This window comes from Sapajus apella, unplaced genomic scaffold (genome assembly GCF_009761245.1).
Source record: "Sapajus apella isolate SASKATOON/1434 unplaced genomic scaffold, GSC_monkey_1.0 scaffold32, whole genome shotgun sequence".
Lineage (NCBI taxonomy): Eukaryota > Metazoa > Chordata > Mammalia > Primates > Cebidae > Sapajus > Sapajus apella.
In genome coordinates, this window is record NW_022436972.1 from 6,491,582 (window position 1) to 6,514,609 (window position 23,028).

The 23,028-nt window shown below is 33.9% G+C and overlaps 1 protein-coding gene across 6 annotated transcripts in view; it reads left to right on the forward strand.

Annotated features, from left to right (window-relative positions):
• Positions 1-22,794, forward strand: part of PDS5B (PDS5 cohesin associated factor B) — a 189,788-nt gene extending 166,994 nt beyond the window's left edge. For 2 of the 6 annotated variants that reach the window (XM_032294443.1, XM_032294444.1), the window contains exons 26-35: positions 1,821-1,935; positions 4,017-4,149; positions 4,470-4,589; positions 5,450-5,512; positions 6,095-6,240; positions 9,949-10,054; positions 14,765-15,204; positions 15,295-15,405; positions 17,848-17,986; positions 20,013-22,794. In XM_032294443.1, the coding sequence (XP_032150334.1) occupies positions 1,821-1,935; positions 4,017-4,149; positions 4,470-4,589; positions 5,450-5,512; positions 6,095-6,240; positions 9,949-10,054; positions 14,765-15,204; positions 15,295-15,405; positions 17,848-17,986; positions 20,013-20,048 (1,409 nt within the window). In that variant the 3' untranslated portion in view covers positions 20,049-22,794. The remainder of the gene's footprint in view (positions 1-1,820; positions 1,936-4,016; positions 4,150-4,469; positions 4,590-5,449; positions 5,513-6,094; positions 6,241-9,948; positions 10,055-14,764; positions 15,205-15,294; positions 15,406-17,847; positions 17,987-20,012) is intronic. The other 4 variants (XM_032294446.1, XM_032294447.1, XM_032294445.1 and 1 more) reach the window with 4 other exon arrangements.
• The last annotated feature ends 234 nt before the right edge of the window (positions 22,795-23,028 follow it).

Here is a 23,028-nt window from a genome sequence, read left to right on the forward strand (position 1 = left end):
TTTAACAAACAGCATTAAAATCCATCCTGTTATTTCAGTCAGAAATCAGAGGCATTATTCATACTGTTTTTCCCCCCTCTCATCCGTCACCAAATTCTCCTAATTCTTTCTCCAAATGTCTTGAACATTTATCTTCTACTCTCTGACCTTGCTGTATTTTTACCTAGATTGTTGTATATGTTGCCTCCCTGTTGTAATTGTTCCCTTGCCTCTGACTCACCACCTGCTGTGTCACATTGCTGTTAGAATTATCCTTCTAAAACAGATTAGAGCACATCAGTACCTTGCTTGAAATTTCCCATTGATTCTCTGTTGCTCATGGGATAAAGTTAAAATGCCTTATCATAGCCCATTATAGTTTGCTCTCAGCCTGAGTTTCAAAATTTCTGTCTGCTCCCTGTCATGCATTCTGTGTTTCATGAACTCTGGATTACTTGAAATTTGTATAACAGTCTTTTTTCTCTGTTGTCAACTCTATCTGGAAATTGCTTCCCACTTCCAGACAAACAAATGAACAAAACCAAGGAATATGGTTGGCACCTTTTGAATCATTTAAAATACACTTTTGAGGTTACCACATCACTGTTAGCTCTTTCTTTTTCTTCCTTCCTTACTTTGGAAAATGTGAGGGTTTTGCTGTCACATCCCACCTCTGCTGTTTACAGGTTGTATTTTTGCAGGTTACTTAATCAGTTTTGCCCTGGTTTCCTTATTTGCAAAATTGATATAATTATGCTAATTGCTTATGATTGTTGTGAGAATTAAAAAATAATATACAGTGCCTGGCATAATGTATGACCCAAAGAAGTACTCAGTATGTGTTAGCCATGCTTATTTTGGTGTACTTCCACATTGAAGTGTAGCTTCTGCCTCTGTTTATGCTTTAGTGTAAGCTCTTTACCTAGTCTTACTCATCTTTATATTTTTAGATTTTAATATAGGCCTGGAACATAGTAAGCACTAAATAGCTATTTGATAGAATTTAATTTTAATTTCACTGAATTTTGAACTGTGTTACTTTTTTCCTTCCATGTCTGCCTTGAAATGAATGACATTACACACAAACTATTCTCTATAGATTTAGCAATGGAAATAAAGAAAATTTGGTGCTTTATTGACACATATACCCGAGGTTAAAACATCCAATTTATATTTATATTTGAGAAATATGAAATATAGTTGGAAATTGTCCAGAATTTGAGTCCCAGTCTGTGTGTACCCTGTATTAAACCAATTAGGATTACCATTCTGACCTCTCTAACAGAATATACTACTGTCAGCCAATATACAAAAATAATTGAATTTAAACTAAATAGCTGTTTCTTTATTTAAAATGCCCTAGAAACTCTTGTCTGTTTCTTTATTCTGTTCTTCTATTACAAATAGTATCAACCTCTTGTTTTAGTTCCATACTGACTCTGAAAAATATGAGATGTTACTGTTTTGCTCAGCAGCTTGCAAGAGACTGTTAAACATAGGGTCACTTGTAATGGGAAAAATAGGTGTTATGTCTCCCACTCTTGAATATAGTTTGTTTGGGTCACTTTTTCCATATGCATTTTAAAACTGTAATATTTGTTTTTGTACCCTTAGCCCATATTGTATTTATTAGGCCATTTCAGTATTGAACATGGTGGATGAATGGTAGACCGTTTATCATGTACCTCAACACAGGGTATTTCAATATATTTTTCTTCAAGTCATTGTGGTAAACTGTTGGGATGCAGAAAATATAGTATCAAAGAAAGAGTGTGTAAGATTTGGCTTCTAACCTGGATTTTTTTTTTTTCTTTTTTATCTTTTTTTTTTTTCTTTTTCAGAAAAATTATTGTCTCTTCTACCAGAGTATGTTGTTCCATATACAATTCACCTTTTGGCACATGACCCAGATTATGTCAAAGTACAGGATATTGAACAGCTTAAAGATGTTAAAGAGTAAGCCTTTTTCCATCACATTCTCATATTTTCTGAAAGTTATTTTTCTCCTTAATGCTGATAGTGGGATCTCAATTATAATTAGTTTATTGATATATTTCATTTCTTAGGCATTTAAGGTTCTTTATTTGCTCTCTTGTCTTTCTTTTTTCATACCATTTCTTTATATTATGTTTTTAATATGGTTTCCCAAAACGTAATCATAATTAGTTATGTTTCTTTAGCAGCCTGGTGTTCCTTTTCTGTTAAAGTAATTCATTAAAATTTCCATTTCATTTCTTTTCCTTCTTCCTTCTGAAACTGTGTAGATTTTCATGTGAGGTGAATTAATAATGTCTGTTTTACTCATGTAGTAAGCACATTTTTCTTTGCAATAACTGTCTTCCTCTGTAGAAAGAGAATGGTCGATTTAACGATGAGCCAAGTTTATAACTGGGGAACTACTCCCAGTTATTACTTCCTTGGTGACTCTCTAACTAGAGTTTAAAGTGTTTGCAATTCTTTCAGAGATTTTTGCTTAAAGACTGAAAACACTGTACGTATCTGTATGGGGAATAGGAATATAGTGATATTTAGAGAAGTCTTTTTAAGACCAGCATAATTCTTTAAATAAGCTAGAGACCCTGATCCTCTCTCAGTTACAATAAAAGATTACCGTTGTGGTTTTGAATCAGCTAGTTTATGATGCTTTTAGTTTCCTGTAACACTAAAATAATTCTTAATGTCTCAATTCATAGAAATATTTTATAGTTAAATAATTTGAGAAGCCTTAGGAGAATAAAATCAAGTTACTAATAAATTCTCATGGCAATAGAAAAGACGCCCTTTTTTCCCACTGCAGTTTCCTTTTTTTAAAAAATAAGAAATTAGTTCTGCCGGGCGTGGTGGCTCACACCTGTAATCCCAGCACTTTAGGAGGCTAAGGTGGGTGGATCACCTGATGTCAGGAGTTAGAGAACAGCCTGGCCAACATGGCAAAATCCTGTCTCTTGTAAAAATACAAAAAAATAAGCTGGACGTGGTGGTGTGCACCTGTAGTCCCAGCTACTCAGGAGGCTAAGGCAAGAGAACCCCTTGAACCTGGGCAGCAGAGATTGGCAGTGAGCTGAGATAGTGCCACTGCACTCCAGCCTGGGTGACAGCGCAAGAACTCCATCTCTAGTAAAAAAGAAAAAGAAATTAGTTCTGTTGTTAGAGTGATTATAACTGTTGAAAACTTCTAGTCACCTCTTTTTGAGAACATTGGGTTTTTAAAAATAAATAAAACATCCTTTGGAATTTACTAGACACCTGTGATTGTATTTCTAAGTTGCCCCAGTGTAGCCATGCATGATCTGCCTCATATCAGGGAGCCACTTCGAAGAACTTATCCTATACCTAAGTTTTTAAAGGTTATTTTTTTCTGTTCTAGAATAATCCCTTGCTTCACATTTCTCTCTTCCTTCTCCCATTACTTTTCTCCTCTGTGTATCAACTATAACTTTGTTCCTTTTTCTCTGTGTAGTACATAGACAAAGCACTTTTCATTTTTTATTGAATAGAGTTTTATGTAATTAACTTTAAAACTGAGCTACTAAAACTTTCTTTTAATTTTTCTCTTTTTAAGCAAAGACAGTGCTTATAGTTGTCAGTCATGACCTTGTCCTCTCTATTAATGAAAATTTGTTTACATTTAATAAGACAGTTATATTCTCTTGAAGACTTCCTATCAGAACTGTAGTCAGTCTTAAGTATCTGAGGCCTCACTTGATCCATGGCTCGACTATTCCTTTGACAGTCTTTAACTCCCTGTCATAGCTGGGGTTAAGATGACTTCATCCTTTCTACCATATATCTTTCTTCTTTAACCTGCCTCCTTGGAAATCTAGTGAGATCTTATAAGCTCATGTCTGCATTGTTGACCTGTTGTTATATATATGTGTGACATATTCTTTTTCCCTGCTAGTTTGTAATTGTTTTTTTTCTTCCTGGAGTTATAATCTAAGTTTGTTATATTTAGAATTATTGTGTCTATATTTAGCAAAGGGTGATTTTCTTCTATATTTCTCTGCCCCCCCCCCCCCCCCACCCTTTATTTTTAGATGTCTGTGGTTTGTTCTGGAAATATTAATGGCGAAAAATGAAAATAACAGTCACGCATTTATCAGAAAGATGGTAGAAAATATTAAACAAACAAAAGATGCCCAAGGACCAGATGATGCAAAAATGAATGAAGTATGTAATTCTTTGTAAATGATTATGGTTCCATGTTGATTTTCAAATATAGGTGTAAGGTATGAAACTTCTGTAGTATTTATAGACAGCATCAGATTTTTCTATTAGTAATTAGAAATTAAAATTACTAACGTAGAATTAGCAGTAATTTTATTACTAGTAAATGAACAAAACCAATAGTGTAAGCTAAAATGCTTACACAGACTATTGCTTTGATTAGTTTACTGTTTAGACTGGATTCATGTTCTAAAATTATTCCTAGTTTACAGAGTCTAGATTGCTATCTTAAGTATCTGTTTTTTAAAAAAATACTATTGCAGAAATTGTACACCGTGTGTGATGTTGCCATGAATATCATCATGTCAAAGAGTACCACATACAGTTTGGAATCTCCTAAAGACCCAGTTCTGCCAGCTCGTTTTTTCACTCAACCTGACAAGGTAGTTACTTTACAGTTTGTTTTTGTAAGTTGAAATAAAATGTATTCTCAGGAAGAGAAATGTATTGCAGGAAGACCAGGAAGGATCATGGAAAGATTGTTGTGAGTCTTAAGAATGTGATTTAAGATCAGAACTAGAATATGAGTCAAACTGGAGGACACACTTAAGGTTCAGCTATTAGGATGATCTAGTGTTTATGTTCAGTTTTAAGACAGTCTTAGAGCACAGGCAGAAATGTGATCAAAGCATGTGAATTTGCGAATTAATGGCCATTTTTCAAAATGTGAAGGAGAGTGCTGATAGAGTTACAGTCTGAAGTTAAAAGCCCTTTATTGGGATTTATTATTGGTTTGAGGAAACAAGCAGAGAACAGACACTGGAACATGCCTAAGACCCTGGGAATACTACAGGAGTATTATTCCCACTTTCCAAAAAACTCAAGTGTGATATGAGATGTAAAAAATATTTTTCACAATCCCTCTTACTCCCTCATAATTTATTTATTTAATTCCTCATAATTTAGCTGAGCATATTGAGTAACAGAGTCTGGAAATGACCACTCTCCTCTTTTTGCTTTAAATCAAAATGTCAGTTAAGACCTTACTAGTGTATAGAGATTTGGAACAGCCCCATAGGATTGCTCTAACATGTTAGAGCTCAAATTTGTTTTGTTAATATTAGAGTTGGCATGAAGTTAGTTTAAGCTTATTACAGTAGTTAAAATCAGTGACTGAAATTTTGTGTTTCAAATGATAATTTAGTTTAAATTTAAAAATTGTTCTTTGCTTTGTTGGCTTTTGAACCACTTCATACATAGTGTTTTAATATCCACTGACTACTACTTTTTCTCTTGCTTGTAGAATTTCAGTAACACCAAAAATTATCTGCCTCCTGAAATGAAATCATTTTTCACTCCTGGAAAAGTATGTTTGGAGAATCATTTTAATTTTTATGTGATAGCTTATTTTAGTGTGATTATTGGCAGAATTGTGTTATTTTGTATTTCTTCAAAAATTTGTATATTCAAACTAGAAAATATAAGTATTAATTATATTCCATTTGCTAGTAAGAAATAATTATATTTACTAGATATATGCAAGCTGAAATACACAAACTTATTTTTTAGCTTGTAATAAAGTCCCAGGAGACCTGATTCTTAGACTTCTTAGGCTAATGTCAAGATGAAAAGTCTAAAAATAAAAAGCATCTTCTTATGTCTTTCCATGGCAAGTCTAATGATCCGTTTTTATTGTTGATTATTCATTTCATTTGTTCTCTGTGTAAGCCATTTTCTCCAAATAACTAAGAAATTCTACTGTTATGCTATCTGTATCGTTTTTAATTTGTTAAAGTGATATTCAGTTTATACTTATTTTGCTTAAGGTAGACACATTTTTCATGATTTGTAAGTAAATACTTTGATAGAGATGTTATTTATGGTTCTTTACACGTAGCTTTCTTTTGGCTTTAACCAAATAAAAAGAGATGTGCATTTCTCATTTCAGCCTAAAACAACCAATGTTCTGGGAGCTGTTAATAAGCCACTTTCATCAGCAGGCAAACAATCTCAGACCAAATCATCACGAATGGAAACTGTAAGCAATGCAAGCAGCAGCTCAAATCCAAGCTCTCCTGGAAGAATAAAGGGGAGGTAAGTGCAGAAGAAATGCCATAATTTCCATTTAAGGATTCCAGCAAAGCTGTGAGATCTGAAATAACATAATCCAAAATGTTTCATGTCAGTAAGTGGAAAGTAATACATTACTTAATTTTGCCATTTAACATTGGTAGTCAAAAGTTCATATTCATTTGCTTGCTTATATTGGGTGGGTGCTCCATCTTAGCCTTTCATTCTTTAGCTTGTTGGGGGTAATCTGTGTTAGTACACATAAAGTAGTTTCCAATCTCAGAGTATAGCAATTTTAAGACTGTTATAATGTAGCTATGCAATGGAATACATAGTCATTAAAAATGATGAGGTCTGAGTTAGCATGGAAGAGTTTCCATAGTATATTATTGAGTGAAAAAGGCAGAGTATATAAAACAGCATTATGGACTCTTAAGTTTTGAAAGCAGATTTATATTAACATTTGTTTTCATATGCATAGAAAGTTTTTTGAAGAATATACAAAATCTTAACAGTGTTTATGATAACCTAGTATAGAAGGGAGGTTATTTTATACTTTTTGATATCATTTGATTTCTTTCTATAGTACCATGTACATGTATAAACTTTTTTGTTTTAAAAGCGTGTTTTTGCTTTTTGGGGTTTTAAAAATTTGACTTTTATTTTAGATACAGAGGGTACATGTGCAGGTTTGTTACATGGGTATATTGCATCCAGGTATTGAGTATAGTACCCAGTAGGTAGTTTTTCAGCCCACATCCTCCTTTTTCTGCCCCCCCCCCCCCAAGTATTCCTTAGTGTCTATCGTTCCCATGTGTATGTCCATTTGTGCTCAATGTTCCCTCCCACTTATAAGTGAGAACATACAGTATTTGGTTTGCTGTTCGTGTGTTAATTTGCTTTGGACTTGGACTCCTTGCTGTGAAGTACATGATTTCATCCTTTTTTATGGCTGCATAGTATTCTATGGTATATGTGAACTTCATTTTCTTTATCCAATCCACCATTGATGGGCACCTAGGTTGATTCCATATCTTTGATATTGTGCTGCATTAAACAAATGAGTGCATGTGCCTATTTGGTATAATGATCTATTTGCATTTGGGAATATAACCAGTAATGGAATTGCTGGGTCAAATTGTAGTTCTGGTTTAGGTTCTTTGAGAAGTCTCCAAACCGTTTTCCACAGTGGCTGAACTAATTCACATTCCCACCAACTATGTATAAGCATTCTGTTTTCTCTGCAGTCTCACCAGCATCTGTTGTTTTTTAGGCTTTTTAGTAATAGCCATTCTGACCGATGTGAGATGGTATCTCATTGTGGTTTTGATTTGTATTTCTGTGATGATCAGTGATGATGAGCGTTTTTTCATGGGTAGCCATTTGTATGTCTTCTTTTGAGAAGTGTCTGTTTGTGTCCTTTGCTCATTTAGTTTTTAAAATGATTCTTCTTTGAGAAAAAAATAAAAGGAAAGTTAATTCATCCTTTCACTCATTTTAGCATAAGTGCTTAGGGTACATTTGTTAGCACAGAGCATTGTATAGGGCTAAACTGCCACTATTTATTGATTTTTGCCAAGTTATTAAAAGACTAGGCTGTGTTTTTCACTGCTCATAACCAATCAGTGAAGAAGATAGGTGATATTTTAAAATCTTACTAAATTTCTTATAATGAATTAATTGTTGAATGATATATAGTATGATAGAAATGGAAGAAATTGCATTTATAACTTTTGTTTGTTCTAGATTCCTGTATTACTGCACATTAGTGGCTAATACCTAAGTGACTCTTTAGTTATATCAGTTGGACGTTTTCTAGCAAGTGGCCTCAAAATTAACATGACCAGAAATATTTCCATCAACTCATTTTCTAAATTACTGGCTTTTCTCCTTGAATTCTTGGTTATAATCAAAGATGATCTGATTCACCCAGTCAGCTAGGCAGAAAGCCTCAGAATTGTGTTTGACTCTTCTTCCCTCTATATTTGTTCAGTTGCTAAGTTTTGCTAACTCTTTTCTGCGCAATGTTTTGTGCTTCTCTTTTACTGTCATCATTTAGTTCATTTCCTTTCTTTAATTATCCTTGTTATTTGACTAGTTTCCTTCCTTATTATCTCAACTGTGTATGTTGTATCACTGCTAGATAATCTTTTAAAAATACTACTGTTGTGATGTTATTTTTTTGCTCAGAGATCTTAATTGGCTTCTATTGTTTGCTTTCAAGACAATATAGTTTTACCCTCTCCTTATCATCAATTTGTTATTCAACACAAAAGTTTCCTAATTTATACTTTTTCAATATAATTTTCTTTAAACTTTTAACTTTTGACCAATCTGTTCTGTTACTTTTTTTCTTCCAAATTCCTTCAGTTCAGTGGGACTGTTTCCAGGGGAATAAAGTAGGTATGTTTGAGAAACCTGTTTGGTTGGAGAATAAGGGAAAAGTTATCAGAGGAAGTTGAGAGGTAGCCAGATTATGTCTGGACTTTGTGAACCATCGTAAGGAATTTGGGTTTGATTTTAAAAGCAACTGGAAGATTTGCCAGGGAGTCTAGCAATCTAATTTGTGGTGTTTTAAAAAAATTGCCCTGATGATTTGTGCAGAATGTACTATAGAGGAGCTAGAATTGAGATAGAAAAACCAGTTAGGGGTCAGCAAATTCTAATATATGACAGGGACGAAGAGGGAAGAAGATGGTAAATGTCAAATTCCAGATTTTTTTTTAAAGAGTAGTCAAGTGTAGTAGTGAGAAGGAGGAAAGAGTTGAACAAGGAGTTTGATGTGTAACTAACTGTGAACAATCTAACTAACTGTAAACAATCAGCTGAGAATAACTACCTTTAGACCAGCCTCAGATTTATTTTGATGTTAGATGGAAATGATCTTGCTTATGGATCAGATGTGAACAGTTAGGGAAAGGGAGGATTTAAGAGTGTATCTTGGGCTTTTTACCTGAATAACTGGAGAGATGGTGGTACCTTTTACTGAGGTACAGAAGCCTTGAGGAAGAACAGGCTGTGTTTGTATGTGTGCGTTTTGGGGAGGTGGGAATAAGAAGAGTGTTCAGCTAACTGTTTTGGCTACATTAAAGATCAGTTGCCTGTTAGAATTTCATGTGAGGTGTTGAGTAGACAATTGGATATGTGAGTTTAGAACTCAGAGTAAGCCGGACTGGAGATTGAGATTTAGAGTTCAACAATGTATGATTAGTTTTAAAAGCTAGATAAAGATGAGACCACCCAGGACAGAAGCCTGGACCTTTATATGAATGCCTACTCTATGCCTGACACTGATTCAGGTGCTTGGCATACATTGGTAAGTAAAATTGACAAAGATTCATGCTTATATTGTAACAGGGGAAGGCAGTCAGTAAGTAATAAATGTAATAATTATAGTGTGTTGGGGTGTTAAATGCTACAGAGAGAAGAAAAAATAGAATAGGGTAAGGGACCAGGGCAGGTTGCAGTATAGACTAGTCTAAATAGAATTTAGGTTTTAAAAAGACTTAGAAAAAAACTAGATTTAAATTTGTGTTGTTTTAAATTTTCTCACAATATTAAATTAAATGAGCTTCATTGCTTGTTGAGTTGGTATTAAATATAGTAGAATAAAACTGGTTCATTTTTGAAAAGAATGAAACTTTGCCACAAATCTGTAAAGCTACACTAGGAATAGAAAAAGCTTTTAAGGTTATTTGATTATAATAACATTACAAATGTCTGTATTAAAAGGCTTGATAGTTCTGAAATGGATCACAGTGAAAATGAAGATTACACAATGTCTTCACCTTTGCCTGGGAAAAAAAGTGACAAGAGAGACGACTCTGATCTTGTAAGGGTGAGATATTTGCACTGATTTGATAATAATATTAATAATAATTTTACTTTGTAAATAGTAATGTTTACACTGAAACTAGTTAACAGACTATCAAATTTGACATTTGATTTTATTTTAGTGGTTTTAATCACAAACTTCAGTTTACAATTACCCTTTACTATGTAATTTAAGTATATTGAATCTGTGCTTCTTGTCATTGTAATAAGTAATCTCAATTCTTCAGGCTTTTGGTATTAGGCTTGCCAGTTGTGTACTCAGCTTCTTGGTGTTTTTTTTGTTTTCCTCCTTTGCTTGGGGTTTCGTCGTTGTTATTTTTTTACATAGTATATTTAGACTTAGCCATAGACAAGGGGAATGGAATGAAGATCCTTAAAGGTTCTTTCATTTATTTCCTGAGCCTTTACTAAATAAGCTGCTATTAAAGGTAGAAAATGCTATAGTTCTTGTAAAGTCCTTATTCAGTTTTTAAATCTTAATAGAAATGATAAAATGATAACTTGCATGATAGACACAGTTTGTAAGTGTTATTTTAAGACAAGTTTGCTAAAGTTTTAGTATAGTCACAAAACACAGTTATGTCTTCCAACACAGCCCAGTGGACTTAACTGGGTTCATTTTGACTTTACGTCAGCTTCAGATCATTTCCTTCGTAACTAATTAGGCTATCAGAATCAGTTTTCTTGTTTGTATGTAAACTATGGATACTTAGCTGGAAAGCTTTATCAGAAAAGTGGCTTAGCCCAAGTGAATTGTTGCTGCTGTTTATTGTTAGGACTTTTGATTATGGTTATCATAATAAGAAAAGTTAAAATGTTTGAATCTACTTTAATAGAGGTGAGAGGTTATCACTAAAATTATTACTTTTATTTTCTCTGAAATATTACTGCCTGTCTTGTCTCCCACTGGCCCAACATTACATATGCTAAGAAGTTTATTTTCTCTAGTAACTTATTTTGGCAGAGTGTTTGTTTCCACTGGGAATTATTATTATTATTATTATTATTATTATTATTATTATTATTGACATGGAGTCTTGCTCTGTCACCCAGGCTGGAGTGCAGTGGCGCGATCTTGGCTCACTACAATCTCCTCATCCTGGGTTCAAGTGATTCTCCTGCCTCAGCCTCCTGGGTAGCTGGGACCACAGATGTGCACCAGAATGTGGGCTAATTTTTGTAGTTTTAGTAGAGATGGGGTTTCACCATGTTGGCCAGGCTGGTCTCAAGCACCTGGCGTCAGGTGATCCGCCTGCCTTGGCCTCCCAGAGTGCCAGGATTACAGGCTTGAGGCACTGCGCCCGGCCAAGAAATAATTATTCTAAAATCTTTTTAAATTCTCACTGTGTATACTGTAAGTTATGATGTTTATTGGCTGTTTAAAAATTTCATATGAGTAAAATTAAGAATTGATCACTTAGCCTGAAAAGAATCTTGTTATCTGGATTTACAGAAGAAAAATCCTTGAATTGGAAAAGATATTTCTGTCTTCTAGTCCTAGTTCTCACTTAGTGCAGAAATTCCTTTAATATCATTTATGAGAGCTGGTCACCACGCGCTTGAAAATGCCTTAAGTGGAGAGCTCATGATGTATTCTATTTGTTGGAAAAGTCAACTAGGCCATTCATACCCACATCCTTAGTGTACTACACTCATACCCACGTGGTATTTCCACCCCCTAAAAATTGGGAAACCTGGTTTTTATTAATTCTTAATATTCTGTTATCCTATAAATTTGACATCTATGTCTACTTTTTGGAATAGTGCAGAGCAAAGTCTACTCTGTTCTTCAAAGAACCGTTTTGAATTTTTGAGCTCTTCAGATCTATTGGTATAACTGTAATGGAGGCCTTTTGCTGTCTGTTGTGGTATGTATAGTGTGTAACAGTAGGTCCAGTTTTGGAGGTACTAGAAGAACCTTATTAATAAGCTAATTTTAACGGAAGTGCCCTCAAAGAGATGAGCATTATGAGACACAAAGTGAATTTAAAGACCAGTAGATTATAATGAAAGAACATGGTCTCATTTGCTTGTTACCAGCTTCACATTGAAATTTCACAGCACAGGAATTATTTTCCATATACATTTGTATTTAAATATTTAGCTTTATAACATATTTTCCCTATCTTTTGCTTCTCACCTCAATTTTATACTCCCTCTATTCTTAACAGTGCAATGCAAAATAAAAAAGAAATGAGAGGTAGTGGTGCTTTAGGAAGCTAGATTAATATTGTCAAGAAAGAGGACATTGGGTTTTTTACCACCAACCTTTTCCAAAGCATAAAGGAAATCATCAACTTTTTTAGATCTTTGGACATCAAAAAGAATTGTAGCAATTAAAATAAGTGACATTTTAAATTTAGTTTTAATGTAACATTTATTTTGCCTTCTCATCTTTGAGTAACAATAGTTAATTTTTAATTTTTGCACAAAATTCTTAAGTAAATAAACTAAATCCAGTCATGTGTAGATATTCCCCTCCCTAGAATGTAAGGAGAGCTTAATGTTACCAGTCTTTTAATATAATAATAAATAGATAAAAAAGGGAAAACTAAAACAAAATAATTTCAGATCATGCCAAGAGGACATAAATAAAACTTAAAATTCATTCTTGACAAATACGTACTTTTAGTAAACTAGTACCAGAAGGATACTTCTTTAACGTGCTAAAAGTTTTGTCTGTTTTAAATCAGTAGTCAGTGCCTTTCTTCTTAAAGGCAAAATACTTGAAGCATTCTTTTAAAAAATCAGGAACAAAACTAGCAGCCTGCTGTCACCACTGTTTTTTAAAAAATTTTTCTAAAATGTTTGACCAATTGTTATTTTTGTAATCTTAGGAAAATAAAAGAAGCCATTGAAAATCTATCCCTATGTATATATATTTATGTTTATAACTAACATTACTCTGATAATTTTGCATTGCATCAGATGTACATTTAGGGGAGAAGGGATTTTTTTTTTCATTACAAGAACCACTGCAACAACAGACTTAGGTAGATTGATAGATTCATAGATTTAAATATAACCTTAACAAGAAATAGGGAGGACCTATATGTAGAAAATCTCAAAACTGGAAGACTTGAAGAAAGAGAAGACAGGCCACGTTCCTGTATGGGAAAAAGGAATAAAAAAGGATGACAGTTTTTTCCAAGTGAATATATAATTGTAAATTCCAGTGTGTAATTCCAGTGTGATTTTGTTTCAAGTCTATGTGGAGGAATAAATAGATATAAAAGGAGGAAAAATAAAGGTAGGATCAGCCCTACCAGATACATAGTTATACTTAGTAAAAGATTGTGCTTCTATTATAATAGCCTACAAATATTTTGCTTTTTTAAAACATACAAAATGAAGCATTACAAGTCAACGATTCTGAAATGGTTGGATGTGTCTTTGGGAGTGGAGAATCCAGTTTAGAATCTCATCTCACAGTCTATTCTAGAACAATACACAATAATGTCTTAGTCAGCTCAGGCTGCCATCATAAAATACCACAGACTGGGTAGCTTAAACAACAGAAATGCATTTTCTTACCATTCTGGAGGCTAGAAGTACAAGATCAAGGTGCCAGCAGATTTGATTCCTGATGAGGGCTCTCTTCCTTGGTTACAGTTGGCCACCTTCTCACTGTGTTCTCACAGGGGAGATGTGGGGTGAGGGGAAGAAGAAAGGCACCCAAGCTCTCTGATGTTTCTTCTTATAAGGACACTAATCTCATCATGATGGTTCCACCCTGGTCTCATGATCTTATCTCAACCAAATACCTCCCAAAGGCCCCATCTCCAAATACACTGGGATTAGAGCTTCAGCATACAAATTTTTTCTGGTGGTGGTGGCCACAATTCAGTCCATAGCAAATAAGTAACCCTTAAAGGCCAGGCGCAATGACGCCTGTAATCCCAGCACTTTGGGAGTTCAAGGCAGGTAGATTATCTGAGGTCAGGAGTTTGAGACCAGCCTGGCCAACATGGTGAAACCCATCTTTGCTAAAAATACAAAAATTAGCTGGGTGTGGTGGCACGCGCCTGTAGTCCTGGCTACTCAGGAGGCTAAGGCAGGAGAAGGCTTGCAGTGAGCCGAGATTGCACCACTGCACTCCAGCCTGGGTGACAGAGCGAGACTCCATCTCAAATAGTAGTAGTAGTAATAATAATGATGATGAAGTAACACTTAAAAATAAGCATAGAAGCATACACAAAAGCATAGATGAATATAGAGAAAACCCACTAACACCCCAGTAATCAAAGCTGGCAAAGGACACAATACCAAGGATGTAATTAGGCAGTTCACACACAGGAAACTCAATTTAAAGTTAGAAAAAGTTACAGATAATTTGATAGTTTTTGTTTTTCTTTCCAGTGATTTTTGAAAATACCAATTGCTACAGACTTTTTGGAAATTAACTTTGTATCATAAGTGTTGAAACATAAAATTTATTCTTGGGTCTTTGGAGAATTCTAGAATTTATTTTGAATAAATTCTCTGAGTATAGACTAGGATTTTACTTTAAATGTGAAAGCCACTGTATTTTTGTTGTTTCTGTTGTTAATCAGTTATAACTAAAATAGTTACAGTTCTGGTGTATTTAAGAGCTGTATACTTGAGGTACATGTTTAGGACAAGAGTAGATACCAGATTTTTTTTTTGTTTCATTCCTCAAAATATGTACACTCACAGCTTCATAAACATAAATTGTGACTTTTTTTTCCCCTAGTCTGAATTGGAGAAACCTCGAAGCAGGAAGAAAACACCCGCCACAGAACAGGAGGAGAAATTAGGTATGGATGACTTAACTAAGTTGGTACAGGAACAGAAACCTAAAGGCAATCAGCGAGGTCGGAAAAGAGGCCATACAGCTTCAGAATCTGATGAACAGCAGTGGCCTGAGGAAAAGAGGCTCAAAGAAGATATATTAGAAAATGAGGATGAACAGAATAGTCCACCAAAAAAGGGTAAGAGAGGCCGACCACCAAAACCTCTTGGTGGAGGTACACCAAAAGAAGAGCCAATAATGAAAACTTCTAAAAAAGGAAGCAAAAAAAAATCTGGACCTCCAGCAACAGAGGAGGAAGAAGAAGAAGAAAGACAAAGTGGAAATACAGAACAGAAGTCCAAAAGCAAACAGCACCGAGCGTCAAGGAGAGCACAGCAGAGGTAAACATGTGTAACTCTAAACTGCATCTATTTCGTTACTATATTATAAATCATAATTTGATGCTATCCACATTTGGGTCTTCCCCAAAGCAGAGCAGAATCTCCTGAATCTAGTGCAATTGAATCCACACAATCCACCCCACAGAAAGGACGAGGAAGACCATCAAAAACGCCATCACCATCACAACCAAAAAAAAATGTGTAAGTTGTAAATATTAAATTTCAAACCAATTTCAAATTATTTTGCAAAAGTTCCTAAATTTATAAACATACATACTGCTGTATTTAAATTCCATATACTTAAACCCATTACACTAGGTAAGATAAAATTTTTATAAACTTACCTTGGTGATTGATACCCCAATGAACTATTTTGTACATTTTTATAGGTGTAGGCAAATCTTTATAAATGAATAACAAATAGTTTATTTCCTATACAGACTTGATGATATCTAAAGAAATGATAAGGCATTAAAAAAAAAAAAATCACCACACATTGACCAGGTTGCCTCATCATTCCATGCTATAATTTTTAAAAAATGTTTCTCATTAGCACCTTTTCCTTTAAAAAAAGAAAACAGGTCTTACGCTTCTGCTTTTGTTCTTTGAACTTGTAGTAGGAAAGTAACAGGTACCATTTTTCCTAAACTGTGTCCATAGAAATTATCACATGTTGGTCTCAAGTGTTGGTCTCAGGTGTTTGACATGTTGGTCTCAAGGTTTTGTTTTCTAATCAAATTCATTTATCTATATCAACATGTATATAGTTTTAGATATTCACACAAACACAATTATAAGAGAGGTATAGTAACAATCTTTACCCCAAATTTTAAGGTCACAAGAGAATCAGCGCTATAATTTGTGGATTTGACAGCATTTTTTCTCCTTAGTTATGTCTTCTATTTCTTGGAAATTTAGCATACTTTTTCTGAGCATATTCCCACCCATACATAATTACATCAGTGGCCCGACTTTTCAGAGTTACCAACATACTGTCCTTAAATACTCAATTATCTTAGAGATTTTCCTATTCCTGTGTATTCCACAGGAAGAGGAAAAGTTGCCTGGGTGTCTAGCCATCTTCCATGTAATTTTTCTGTCAGGTTAAAAGTAAAGGTAAGTACATTTTTGTGGCAGCTTTATGACTGTGTTTGGATTCAACCAAAGGAAATCACTATTTCTAAACAAAAGATTCTTAAGGAATCCTTTATTTAATAAAATATACATGATGTAACAATGAAATAACAAACCTCATAACTTTAGTTTGTTTATATTTGAACATGATAAAATTCAGGGTTTAAATGATTATTGTGTTCTCCTAAAATTACACAAATCCTCCTATGAAAGTTCTAAACCAAACAAGTATTGCTTTAAAAAAAAAAAAAAGCAAAAATCAGTACAGAAGAAGATTCTGAAGTCTGTCTTGGAAGCCTATCTTCCTTTCACTGGGAAGCTCTTTTTAGAGCTAGTATGATAACATATATTAGGATTTGTCTCTTTATCTTGTTCTGACCTCAATGAAATTGAAAAAGATTGTCATTATTTTTCATGTAATTTCTATAGTTTCATTAATCCTGAAAAACCAAACCAAGTAAAAAAATTGTTTGGTTTGAGCATGAGTTAAATAATACATATTTTGGATTGCTTATAGAAGTGATAAGTTACATTTCAAATTTAAAAATAAATATTTTTCAAGAGGGATCCATTTGACTCGATGGTTCCATTACATATTTTTGATGCCTCCTGTGTTTCAGAGAGTAGTAGGTGCTAGGGACACAAAACAGACATGGTTCTTGTCTTCCACTGTCTAATGGAGTGAGGAGGTAACTCCAAACAACTTCAAAGAGTTGTTACTTTTTGAAAGTAACAATGAATTGATATCTTGAGAATAGTAGGGGTCAGACAGAAAGAGAACAGTTGGCAAGAACACTGTATTTGAATTTTCTGAAGTGAGAAAAATCTTGGCAAAATCAGAAAGCTAAAGGAAGGCAAGGGTTTGCTGGATTGTAGTTGTGGGGACTTAGGGACCAGAAAGGGATGAGAATGAACAAGTAGGCAAGGACCATCTACTGATCCTTGTATACTGTGTTAAGGAGATTTACAAGATTATTCTTACTGTAGTGGTAGTAAAATCATCTATTCTTCTACTTTTAAAAGATAACTTTGTAAAGAGAAGATGTAAGAGATGGGAATGGTTTGAATTAGTTGGTAGCAATGGAGATGTGGAGAGAAGTGAATCGATTTGAGCTGTCTTTAAGAATCTGTCAGGCCAGACAAAGACTGGTACACTATATTCAAATTAGAATTCCTTTCTGCTTTGAGCAGCTCATTAGACATTGATGCCTTTTACTGCCTTAGGAAAGATGGAAAGGAAAAGCAACTTTGAGTTGTGTTTTGCATTCCTTTATGGGAAGGTCTCAGTTACAGTTTTTGTTGTTGTTGTTGTTACTTGGTAGATAATTTGTGAAATTCTATGATTAAACGTTGGTTTAGGATTCAGAATATTAAGAAATTTTCTTGTTTCATAAGGTATTGAGGGTAAACATGATGACAGTTGATGAAATACTTGAAGCATTTCTTCTAATGAGGTAATCTACTGAAAGATTGGAACGTTCATTGTATTTTATGTGTGTTTTACTCTAGCCGTGTAGGACGCTCCAAACAAGCAGCTACTAAGGAAAATGATTCAAGTGAAGAAGTAGATGTGTTTCAGGGTAGCTCTCCTGTCAATGATGATATTCCACAGGAAGAAACAGAGGAAGAGGAAATTTCCACAGTAAATGTATGTGTTTAAAGTCTCTGTGAGTGGTGTGGAATATAAAAATAGAGTTGGGCTCACACCTGTAATCCCAGCATTTTGGGAGGCTGAGGCGGGCGGATCACCTCAGGCTAGGAGTTCGAGACCAGTACGGCCAGCATGGTGAAACCCCATCTTTACTAAAAATACAAAAAATAGCCAGGCATAGTGGTGTGTGCCTGTAGTCCCAGCTACCTAGGAGGCTGAGGCAGGAGAAAGGCTGGAACCCGTCAGGCAGAGGCTGCTGTGAGCCGAGATTGTGTCACTGCACTCTAGCGTGGGTGACGGAGCAAGACTCCATCTTAAAAAAACAAAAAAAAACTTTTTTTGAGTTGGTAAATATTTGGTTAGATCATTTAGCACTTGTTGTTTGTTATAATTGTAAATATTTGTGTATTTTTCTTCATTAATTTATAGCATTATTTTATCTACCAGCTTAGATAATGGAGAACATCTTTTATGGAAACCTAAACTAAATGAATAGGTGTAGCTTAGTGAGAATGTACATGTTAAGTATGAACTGAATGTGAAGCATTCCAATGTTGACACTTTAAACATTTAAGTTGTACCTTGATTTTAGGGTACTGATAACTGTATACCGTTGTTTATATTTTGCAACTCTGTTCCGTATTTCTATTGGGGTTTCATAATAAAAATTACAAGTTAGTTACACAGAATAAAATCAGCCTTTGGAATTGAAGTATGAGCTGAATGAGAATCCATAAAATTGGTAATACATACTTACTTTGCAAAAATAGGGATGTGTTACTTCCTGACTTTTTTAAAAAAGTTTTTGTTTTTGAGACAGAGTCTCACTCTCACCCAGGCTGGAGTGCAGTGGCGAACGATCTGCTCTCACTGCAACCTCCATCTCCCACATTCAAGCAATTCTCCTGCCTCAGCCTCCCGAGTAGCTGGGATTACAGGCCATTGCCACCACATCTGGCTAATTTTTATTAGAGACCGGGTCTTACCATGTTGGTCAGGCTCGAACTCCTGACCTCAGGTGATCTGCCTGCTGGGCCTCCCAAAGTGCAGGCATGAACCACTGCACCCGGCCCTTCCTGACTTCTAAAATAATAAACAAATAAATAACTTTACCAGTTAATACAACTCAGATAGTTCTCTTAGGAAAAAATATAATACATTTAAGTAGGAGCTCCTCTTTTGGTGTACTAATGCTGAACTTTTAGATCTGCTTAGCCAGCCATCTTTGTTTGAGAAACCCAAGCTCTGTAATCAAGTCTCAGAATTGGTCTCTGCTGTTCTGTCCTATTTAATGGAATCAGAACTCCTGTCTGTACCAGGATTCATCTTTGTGAGTGAGTAAATTAAGTAAACAGGAAAAAATGCTCAATTGTGGTCTCAAATTAGTTTGGTTTGTTTCTTTAAGGGTTTTAGGGGGACATCAAAGTAAGGCTGAAGAGTCAACGATTGATGTCTTCATCAGAAAAAAACTACAAAGTAAATTAAAACCCTGCCTTTTTTATATTCTTGTTAATACTGACATTTTTTGATCTAAAGTCTTATGCTTTCATTAGTGCTTGCCAGTTAGTATGTTTGAAATTTAGGTTATTTTACTGTATTGATAGTTGGTTAAGATCCAAACTCAGTAACTACTTTTCCAGAAAGGTAGTGTAAGTTCATAAATCTGAAATGTTTTCATTTACCACATGAAATATAAGTAGAAAGATGATTAATCTGTTTGCAGCTGTTTTTCTTGCTGTGGACATTGACTTCTGTTCATTTCTCTTTAAAATTATTAGATAGGAAAGTAAAATAATTTTTTCTTTTGCTGTTCTGGGAAAATCTATGAGCATTTAAGGGTTCAAATATTATAGAAGTCTAAATATATGATGCCAGGGCAGAAAGCAAATACAAAAAGTTTCAGGGAAAGGAAAGCAAAGGAAATCAGGAACAAATTAGAAAAAAGATTGGTTAAAAATGATTACTACATGTCTTATATACATATACACATTTTAATTAAGCATCTGATGACTTTCCTTTTAAGGTACGACGGCGAAGTGTTAAAAGGGAACGGCGATGAACAAATGTAATTAATAACTTTCTCTGTAAAAGCTTTGGAAAAATCTTTTCTTTTTTTGGGTCAAGCTTGAGGCCGAATAAAGCCTTTGATGCACAAAATGGGACTGCTGAAGAGTGGACAGTTGGACCTTACTTTGGTGACCCCATACATTTGTGGTCACATGCTTTAGCCATACGCTTGGTAACATTGACTTTGGAGTCTTGTGAAAGTGTAATGTGCGATGGCTATGTAGACATAAAGAAGAAACTTGTAAATATTTTTTTCTTTTTTTAATGTTTCTGACTTCTAAAGTGCTTGTATAGCTTTTATCTGCGGCTTTAAACTGACAGTACCCAGCTGTTTATTGGATCTATTAATTTGAAAAGAATTTGTTAGGATAGATCTTAAGCAGTAATCTGTCAGTGTTTGTATTTGTATTCTCTGCAATTTTACTGTGAAAAAAGGTTTTTTTTTTTTTTTTTTCCAACAATTGGTGTCATTTTGTTGATGTCACTATTTGTTGGAGAGTTAAATGGTCTCCTCCCCTTGTGTATCTTACCTAGTGTTTACTCCTGGGCACCCTTAATCTTCAGAGGTGCTAAATTGTCTGCCATTACACCCGGAAAGATGCCTCTGATAGGAGGACAACCATGCAAATTGTGAAATAGTCCAGAAGTTGTTTGATTACTTTACACCTCAGTATTGATTGGTCCCAGAATTTTCTGGCCATTCATGGCAATGAAAATTTTAAGAAGAATGATTTAAAGTATTTTAATTTTAAAGAGTGTGTTATAAAATAATGTACTGAATTCTTTATCCCCTTTTATCTATCCCTTTCAGTTTTTATTAATCTACTGTATCAATAAAATTCTGTAATTTGAATGAGTTTTTAATAGTCTAGAATGTTATTGTGTATAGATATTTCCTCTTGAACATTATGTTCAGAAAATGCAAATTATTACACTATAATATAAAATCTGATATATACACTTAGAAAAATTTCAGCTCTCCATAATAGTGTAAAGTTAATCAGAAAGAAAAATTTTATTGATGCAGTGTGTCTTTATAAAGCTGTTCTTGAAAGCCAAGTGTTTTGTATTTTATAGTGAGTTGCATGTTTATGAAAAAAAGTGCTGAAAATGGGATGTGCTCTTTTCTGTAAATTCATGTTTAGCCATAGTATATGATAGATTGCCCCATAACATAGTTTTTCATCAAGAGTTTATTATTGTACTTTATTTTGGAGCCAAAAAATTGATTCTGGGGGGTGGGGGCAGGGTAGAAGTGGTATATCCAACTGTATCAGCTACTGTAGTTGTCACAGTCTTGTGAACTTTGAATGAAATTCCACTTTGTTCAGATTGGGAGAAGAGGAAATTTATTTGGGTTTAGAGCAGGTCTTTTTTTTTCTTCATTGTAATCTGCAAAATATAGAAATAAATTACTTACAGCAGTATCATTTATACAGTTGTATAAACTGTATTTTGAACCAAAACATATAGGTTACTACTTAATGCTTACCTAAATTCATTTTAGTGTTTTAGGTGCTGTTATGTTTTTTCACGGTTAACACCAGAGGGAAAAAATCATATTCTAACTTATTAGATTTATCACATTGAATAGTGGAACATTTTCATATGATACACCATTATGTTTAAGGTATATTTCCAAGATTGGTTAGAATAGATGGGGCATATAATAAAGAAGCTACTATTTTGGAAAATGACATTTTACTATTTGCCAATGTATATTGCAATTGATGTGATTATTTTTCTTTTAAAGATTTCTTCGAGCTTATGAAACAGCCATTTATTTTTAAAAAAGTGTTTTAAATTGTGTCTTAATCTCTCCATATTTAGCTATTCTTCATTTACAACAATACTGATAACAGTAATTATGAGAGACTGCTGTATATCAAAGCAGCTCAGGTTGGATCAAGATACATTGGTTTTTAAATGTTTCCTTGGCTCGGTTCTCCCAAACACATAATTTCTATTTCAGCAGTACAAAGGCATGTTTTAAAATCTATAACATAAAGAATAAGGAATAGCTTTGTATTTTTGTCATTGATTAAATTGCATCAGAAATGTTTATGGAAATATATCTTTAAGACCATTTTATAAAACATACGATAAAATGATTGTGAAGGATTTTTATTTGCATGATCATAGTTAACCAGATTTCATTGCACATTTTTGTAATGCTAGTTCACAAAAAAAATGTTCATTGTAGATTTTGTTATGTTCAATGCCAATGAGTCTGTAATTTTACAACCTGTCTGTTCTTTTTTTGGGTGGATTACAATGTAATTTTTTTTTTTTTTGGTAGAAAAATAGGTGCAATAATGATCAAAGTTTGGATGTCTTGAGTCTCCATCTTAGGGGATTATTTTACGTTTAAACTTAACATTTCATGTACTAACATTTGGAGAGCCACATACTTTACAGCAGAATTAAGTGTTTATAAAACATTAATTGCTAACAATTGTTAGCAAACTATTCAGTGATAATGTTCATTTTGAAAATATGTACTGTATAACATTAAAAAAATATTTAACTCCCTGTACAAGTTCCATTATGAAAATCCTGTTCCTCGGTGAGGTTATCTTGCTGCACTCTGTAGCAAATTCGTTTAATCTACATTATAATAAAATTTGCTGCAGTGCAACAGGAAGCTTTTTCAGTGATCTCCACTGTATATGTAAATTACAAATGTGGCTGTAAAACTTATTCCAGGTATTAAAAGTTAAATTACTTTCTATATCTTCTTATAACTTGTAAGTTTGATTTTTAAGATTTCCTGTTGTCCACTTGCAAGAATGTCAGGAATTTAAGAGTTTGTTTAAATGAGGCATATCTCTGCCACCACATAGTATTATGTCACCATAATGAACAATTGGTATTTAAATAGATAACCAATTTTCAGACACATTTTTGGATTTCTGTGAAGTTGAATAAACGTGAAAGCTAATATAACTGTATTATTTTGTTTAAATCAACAT